This window comes from Sinocyclocheilus anshuiensis, unplaced genomic scaffold, assembly GCF_001515605.1.
Source record: "Sinocyclocheilus anshuiensis isolate Anshui unplaced genomic scaffold, SAMN03320099.WGS_v1.1 scaffold63, whole genome shotgun sequence".
NCBI classification, from domain to species: Eukaryota; Metazoa; Chordata; class Actinopteri; order Cypriniformes; family Cyprinidae; genus Sinocyclocheilus; species Sinocyclocheilus anshuiensis.
In genome coordinates, this window is record NW_015552625.1 from 1,071,936 (window position 1) to 1,080,315 (window position 8,380).

Here is an 8,380-nt window from a genome sequence, read left to right on the forward strand (position 1 = left end):
CCAACTGAAAGCAGTGTAATTATATATAACACAATATTTAGTGTTGTGCCAGTATATCACACCCAGACCAGCTGCTGTGTAAGCAGCTCAACCCGGTGTTTCAAAAAAGACAACTGAAGACAACCCTTTGGTGTCAAATCTCCTTGATCAAGCTTTGTTGGAAGCCAATATGAAGGCTTTTGCCAAACTGTAACCACATCCTGCATGGCTCAAGTTTTATTTAGTGTGCAATTTGTTTTCCTTTCAGGCACAGTAAAAAGTAACGTCCATGGTTCAGATTGCCCTGCGCTACACCAAATTTTCACTGCAGGGCGAAGCCATGGGCTTTCAGGTGCGTTTGCAAACTGTCAGGGGGTTTTGTTGCAAATTTAGTTATGGAATGGTTTAGATTTACTCCAGCTATGTTTTTCCAACTGTGGTGAAGCACATTTCACTGTATTTAATTGATGCTGGTATTTATATTGCAAACAAACATCAATTAAATTCGCTACACCAGTGTTTATTATAATTATGCTATAGGCTATGCATGTATTCATAAGAAACTGATTTGTGCTGGGTGACATTAAAAGTTTCACCTTCCTCTTCAAAAAAACATGGCATATCACACAGCATCTTGTCTTTTTCCCCGAATAGTTTCAAATTTATCATAATTGCATATGACTATTGACTTGGAGCCGATTTTGTATGCGTGTCCCAATAAGCGATATTAAAAGTTTCCTTTTCCTCTTCACAGACAGGGCACATTATGTCTCCTCTTTTCCCACCCATAACATGTAGTCTGAAACAATGTACATTGTTTCCCAATGAGCGATGTGATGTCACATAGCGGTTACAGCGAGTTAGTCCTCCTCTGTGGCTGATGGAGTGCCGAAAGGGGAGGGTACTACTTTGTCACAGACTCCTATGTAGATTAACCTTTCAATTAGTTGTTATCAGGTTCGCTCTTCCTACGCGTGCGTTCGTCTTCCGAATCAAACAGGACCCCATTGGATTTATCAGGCTACTTTACGCATATATCATCAGCTTCGCAAATAAGCGTGTTTTATTGCTTATACGAGGAGCGTGGAGAGAGCGCGCGAGGAACTTAAAGGTAAATGTTCGCTTTGCCAGCGTTGTCGGGCATTTATCTCGGCAGTGGCTCGTTATCGGTGGCATGTTTTAATCGTTCAAGTTTAAGTTGTCGTGAGTGATGTAACTTGACGCGAGCGGAGAAATTAATTCGGGTTATTGGGTTACGCGAACCGCGCAAGTATCGCAAGCTACTGCTTGACCCGCATAAATGGAATTTTCCAGATGCTATCTGTTCTCAGTTGCTTGATCTTGAAATATGAGTGCATTTTGCATGCTTTAGACAGAAGCGCGTAAACAAACGGCAGTCATCATCGCTGCTTTTTAGCGTTCCGGAATAACGGGAGAAATGATGTGCCATCATCCGTTTAGGCATTCGCAAGATTTATAAATGTCTTATTTGCGTGCACACTACCTTCGTAAGGATGTACGCGCGCTCGATAGTTCGTGGCCTCCCGTGTCTTTTGTAAAGTGCAAACTAATTATAATATTAGGTTACAGTGCACACAGCACGGGGAATGCCAGAGATAACTCGAGCACTTGGACTAATTATTCACCATTATATTATTCTCCAAAAAGTGTGACTAGGTCGATCTGCTCATATTGCAGTGTTGTGCGTTGCTCATAAGGGGGAGCCTTCTTAAAGGTGTAGAGCGAGTTTCGGCTGATCTTACATTAAAGAGCCATCAAGTAGTTTTAAACTCATTATATTACATGATGATAAAATATCCCCGCTATCCCTGCTAACTGTACTCTAATGCGGATAGAATAGCAGGTATTGCATTGCATACGCAGTAAGGACTAAAGAGCAGTTGACACCTTAAAGGGATAGTTTGGTCTAAAAATGAAAATATTGTAATTTACTCCTCCTCGCGTTGTAATATTTCCATATGACTAAAAATGAGATGATATGCAGAATGACAGCCTTCAGTTACTTATCACTTGTATGTGTAAAAAAACACTGAAGGTAATAATGATTGAGCTGTCAGTTCCTCACTTTCTGCTTAATGTCTCATTTTGTGCTCCACGGAAGAAAAAAGGTCATAGAGGTTTGGAAAAACATGAGAGCGAGTAAATGATGATAGAATGTTCAGCGGTGTTGAACTATCTCTTTAAGAGGCGGGTCAAGTGATTATTGACAGATTATGAAGCCAACCGATTCCTCGAGAGGCCGAACTGTTTCTTTGTGATTGACACTTTGGTTATCAAACCAGGGATAAGTATTTGCCCTTTCTAACCAATATTAAAGTTTCTTGGGCGGGACCGTCTTTGTGAAGGTAAGGTTTAATGAGACTCCATTGGGTTGTAATCAGTGCCATGTCGGATTCATGTAAACTACAACATTGTAACAAAATGGCGTCTGTTTAGTAACGCGACCGGGCAAAGCGGCGAAGTCACCTGACCTGTCCACCGTGTTAGAGCGTCCAGAAAACAAGGTTTGCGAGACCTTAGGTTAATTGACGTGTTGACTTTGTCATCATAAATTATAGATAGTCATCTGTCGGAAGTAGTCATAAAGCATAACCTAATTTAGCCAGCTTTAGCTTAGCGTGCTAGACTTGAGCTCCGGGGCTGTTTAGAAAGCCGATGCTGGAGATAAGAAGCCGAATGCTTTTGAGATTCGCCTGACTTTAGCTCACTATCTCGGCTTTAATCAGAGGACTCGAGCTGAAGTAAGAGTCAGTACGCGTTTGTGATTCTGTGTTTTGTTTTAGCTGTCAACATTTGAGATGATGTTGCTAGACTCTTAATGTGAAATGTCACGGCCAAGTCGTAGTTTGTGACCAAAGCTGGAAGAGTGTAGACGAGATTTAAAAACGATTAAATAAGTGTCAAATGTTAAACAACACTGCATGTTGTGTTTTTAAGTTTGGGTTGAACATCCACAACGAGTGAGTGTCAATAGACTTTGTTTTACCATCGGTTGTCCTGTTTTTATATGTGCTGCTAACACTGTGTGTGCTGTCATGCCTCCACAGTTAAACTCGAGTTATTTAACTTAGTGGGTATTTATATATTATACCTCGGCTAACCCAGTTGCGCCGTTCAATTATTTACTGTAGCTTTTCTTGGATCTGTTTAGGCCGGATCTAATGTCTCAGAGGAATGGGTCAAGTGTTCCCCTCAGTAACGTTATGTGTGTGAGGCTTTTTATATAACAATATTATGGCAGATAAGTTGTGGTTGAGTTTACACGGCTGCTGTTGGTGAGCGGAGGAATTCTTGAGAAATTGTTCACTGCATGTCACCTGCTGGCTGCTCGCAGCACTGTTCTTCCTCTGCTTGTGCTGTTTGGGTTTTTACACTATCATAAATCAATGAGCTTAATAAAATCTTACGTTATCAACGGTGTGCTGTGTTTTAGCTTGTAGCTAAATGTAATATATATGTATGTATGTAATATTTTGGAGTAAATTACTGTCTCACTATAGTGAGCTCCCTAGCTAGACTGCATATGGGCATCATAATCACGTGTAGCATTTTTGCTGTCTAGGTAGGTAGGCAGGTTTTGAGTACCAGCTACAGTTCTCATAAAGTGGCTCTCATTTTATCAAAATGTGAATTAACATGTCTCTTGGTTGTACTAGTCTGTCTGGTTGAACTGGTGATTTTTCTTTTTATGGAATGTGTGCACCTAACACCTGAAGTCACATGTTCTATTTCTAATGACTGGGAATATATATGTATATATATTTACATTTAGTGATTTAGCAGACACTTTTATCCATATATGTGTGTGTGTGTGTGTGTATATATATATATATATATATATATAAGTATTTGCCCTTTCTAACCAATATTAAAGTTTCTTGGGCGGGACCGTCTTTGTGAAGGTAAGGTTTAATGAGACTCCATTGGGTTGTAATCAGTGCCATGTCGGATTCATGTAAACTACAACATTGTAACAAAATGGCGTCTGTTTAGTAACGCGACCGGGCAAAGCGGCGAAGTCACCTGACCTGTCCACCGTGTTAGAGCGTCCAGAAAACAAGGTTTGCGAGACCTTAGGTTAATTGACGTGTTGACTTTGTCATCATAAATTATAGATAGTCATCTGTCGGAAGTAGTCATAAAGCATAACCTAATTTAGCCAGCTTTAGCTTAGCGTGCTAGACTTGAGCTCCGGGGCTGTTTAGAAAGCCGATGCTGGAGATAAGAAGCCGAATGCTTTTGAGATTCGCCTGACTTTAGCTCACTATCTCGGCTTTAATCAGAGGACTCGAGCTGAAGTAAGAGTCAGTACGCGTTTGTGATTCTGTGTTTTGTTTTAGCTGTCAACATTTGAGATGATGTTGCTAGACTCTTAATGTGAAATGTCACGGCCAAGTCGTAGTTTGTGACCAAAGCTGGAAGAGTGTAGACGAGATTTAAAAACGATTAAATAAGTGTCAAATGTTAAACAACACTGCATGTTGTGTTTTTAAGTTTGGGTTGAACATCCACAACGAGTGAGTGTCAATAGACTTTGTTTTACCATCGGTTGTCCTGTTTTTATATGTGCTGCTAACACTGTGTGTGCTGTCATGCCTCCACAGTTAAACTCGAGTTATTTAACTTAGTGGGTATTTATATATTATACCTCGGCTAACCCAGTTGCGCCGTTCAATTATTTACTGTAGCTTTTCTTGGATCTGTTTAGGCCGGATCTAATGTCTCAGAGGAATGGGTCAAGTGTTCCCCTCAGTAACGTTATGTGTGTGAGGCTTTTTATATAACAATATTATGGCAGATAAGTTGTGGTTGAGTTTACACGGCTGCTGTTGGTGAGCGGAGGAATTCTTGAGAAATTGTTCACTGCATGTCACCTGCTGGCTGCTCGCAGCACTGTTCTTCCTCTGCTTGTGCTGTTTGGGTTTTTACACTATCATAAATCAATGAGCTTAATAAAATCTTACGTTATCAACGGTGTGCTGTGTTTTAGCTTGTAGCTAAATGTAATATATATGTATGTATGTAATATTTTGGAGTAAATTACTGTCTCACTATAGTGAGCTCCCTAGCTAGACTGCATATGGGCATCATAATCACGTGTAGCATTTTTGCTGTCTAGGTAGGTAGGCAGGTTTTGAGTACCAGCTACAGTTCTCATAAAGTGGCTCTCATTTTATCAAAATGTGAATTAACATGTCTCTTGGTTGTACTAGTCTGTCTGGTTGAACTGGTGATTTTTCTTTTTATGGAATGTGTGCACCTAACACCTGAAGTCACATGTTCTATTTCTAATGACTGGGAATATATATGTATATATATTTACATTTAGTGATTTAGCAGACACTTTTATCCATATATGTGTGTGTGTGTGTGTGTATATATATGCTATTTTACACAAGTACAATGTAAAATAGGTTTAAATAAAGGGAGAGTTAAAAAACAACAACAAAAAAACAACAACAACATTATATAAACAGTGTCATTGTTAAACTAACCCTATATACATACGTATATATATATATGTACATATATATATATATGTACATATACATACATACGTATGTATATAGGGTTAGTTTAACAATGACACTGTTTATATAATGTTGTTGTTGTTTTTTTGTTGTTGTTTTTTAACTCTCCCTTTATTTAAACCTATTTTACATTGTACTTGTGTAAAATAGCATGACTAATGTAGAAATATGACTAATGTAAACAAGCGGTAGTGTTGGTTAGCCAAACCCCCTGGATCAGGTTGCCATGCCCATGTAACTAGCTCTGGAGAGAGTGTTTGTTTTGTTGCAAAGTAACATGTATTTTCTGTTTTTCTCCTCTTCACAACCACAGGTGTAACACGAAAGGATTTTTCAGCAAGTCCTCTGACTTTGGATTTACAACCACAAGGGATTTTTTTTTCTGACAAAAAGGAAAAGAAATTAATATCCAGTCTGATCTGTGAGGAGTTACATCAGTCCCATATCCTGCTCGGCATAATATACTAATGGCTGGCTTTTGTTTGAGGATGCGTATTATTTGCTCTTAAAAGAAAAGGAATGTATTCATGGATCACACCTTAATGAAACAACTTATTTCACCATGGTGAAACTGGCCAATCCCCTGTACACAGAGTGGATTCTTGAGGCTATTCAGAAGATCAAAAGGCAGAAGCAGCGGCCTTCGGAGGAGCGGATTTGCCATGCCGTCTCAACCTCACATGGACTAGACAAGGGCGTTGTACTCCAGCAGCTGGAGCTCTCTGTGAAGGATGGATCCATCCTTAAGGTTACCAGCAAAGGGTGCGCTTCATACAAAGACCCCGATAACCCGGGAAGGATTGGGCCTTTCAAGCTGGGAGGCTCTGGCCTGGTCTCGCTTGGATCTGTGATACCTGCTGGAGATCTGCGTCATGTGGATTGGAATAAAATCCTTAGGAGGGCTATCGAAGGTCTGGGCGTCCCGGCTGGCTCCTCTCTAAGGAACATTGAGAGATTTCTTAGAAGCCATTGCGACCTGGTGAATGTTGTGGCGAACCCCAGGTTTCAGCAGAGGCTGAGGCTAGCTACTAAGCGGGCGGTTAACAACGGGCGGCTGCTCAAGGATGGGCCGCTCTACAGGATGAACAGTGGTGGGCTGGGAGGCAAAGCTTGCTTCAGGAGCGTGGGGGTCTTTGGTGTCGACCTCCCACCTGTGACACTACTCTCTCATGAGAGAGACCGGGTACGTCTAGAACTTTTTGTATCAGGCTCTGTGTGCTTGTCTGAAAAGCTGTGAATATAAAAACTTTTTTTTTTTAAATATAAAAAAAAAACATTTGTTTCTGCAAATGCAAACTTATTTAAAGCCAAGGTTTTACCTATGAATGACCATAAGAACATTTGGGAACCTCTTCATTCAATACCAAGCAGATTTGTGGCGTTTTCATCCAGACAGTTTAGCTTGTTAGCGTGGACTGTTGTTTTGAGACCTCAGCAGAGTTTCAAAATCTAGTGTACACAAGAAGTGTCAGGAACAGAAATACTCCTTCCAGAAATACTCATATGTTGACATGCGTACCAGTGTCATTTAGAGGTTGTAACATCCAGGAAGTCAGTAGTTTAAGTCCAGTGTTTGTAGCTTTTCAGGGCTTAACTATACAAATGTGGCTTTATCATTCAAAATTGTTGAAATATCTTGAAACCATAGCCTAACTCATTGTTTAGGTAAAGGGTTTCTTCACCATTGGCCCCAAACCGCTTTGTCATCCACATGAGTGAGCTTGGCTTCGATTTTAACATTGTGTGATTGAAATGTTGTGAGAAAAATTAGTAGTTTTTGTTCCTAAATCATCTTTGGTTTGCTCCAAGATAGTTTTCTAAATGAGAGCTTGATACGCTACAGATGTTGGAGTAGCTGTGCGTTATTGATCTTGTTGTCCTGAAGCTTCATCATCCAGGCCTCGCTGGTGCTATTTCCATATTTAAAAATCTTAAGTCAACATGAAACAGCATTTGCAAGCCATGCTACACCTGTAATGTAAAACATTTTAAGTGTATTTAATGAGTGAAAATGTAGGCTGTGAACTAAATTTATCATTTGGAAATGGTTTGGATTGTGAAATGTGCCCCATTACGTGCCTGAATAAAGCTGGTTGGAGAAGATGGGTTGATTTGAAGTAAGAGTGTTTTGTGACGTCAGCTAAAAAGTTTCAGAGGCTGAGCAAGCGATGAAATATTTCTAAAATAAAGCTTTTTTTTCTTGGAATAATGTGCACTGATTATTAATTTAAAAAGACCGTGATTGTGTATTAATAAAGTAAATGGGTTTATTTTTGTTTCGATGTTGACTTGACGTTCAAGCTTGATGGAGCAGTGTTAATTTCATTGACGAATAATTTTTGTCATAATTTTTTTCGCCGACGATAACAAACTAAAACTCTTTTTGAATGACAAACTATGACGTAAATCTATTGACATTTTTGTCAACTAATAAAAACGAGACGAAAATGTTAGGGAGGGACGATTTGGGAAGAGATTCATTCAGAACGAATCTGCTGCGTGGTTCGGAGGTTAGATGTGCACATTAGACCGGTATTCGGTAATGCGATATATCACAGTAATGAATATGCACGATATTGTTATCTTGGGCTCTTCTAAATACCGTGAATAATTATATATTACAAGTTATTCAGAATTTTGAATGCATTTTAAGAATACTTTTCCCATCAACTTGTCAAAATGCACAACACCGCTGTATGCTGCCTGAAAGACGCGTGCGCGCACTGATGTAAATAAGCACGGACGAGAAGCACATGGCGGGAACATGTGAGAGATGCTCTGGATGAATCGCACTTTCACTCTCTGACAGCAGATGGCGCTAAACTGCAGAAATAATAATAATAATTCAC

At 39.7% G+C, this 8,380-nt stretch overlaps 1 protein-coding gene across 1 annotated transcript in view; it reads left to right on the plus strand.

The window, feature by feature from the left end:
• The first annotated feature begins 900 nt into the window (after nucleotides 1-900).
• Nucleotides 901-8,380, plus strand: part of kat6b (K(lysine) acetyltransferase 6B) — a 37,496-nt gene continuing 30,016 nt past the window's right edge. Inside the window, exons 1-2 of the mRNA XM_016457621.1 lie at nucleotides 901-1,090; nucleotides 5,845-6,714. Of these exons, the coding sequence (XP_016313107.1) occupies nucleotides 6,094-6,714 (621 nt within the window). The 5' untranslated portion in view covers nucleotides 901-1,090; nucleotides 5,845-6,093. The remainder of the gene's footprint in view (nucleotides 1,091-5,844; nucleotides 6,715-8,380) is intronic.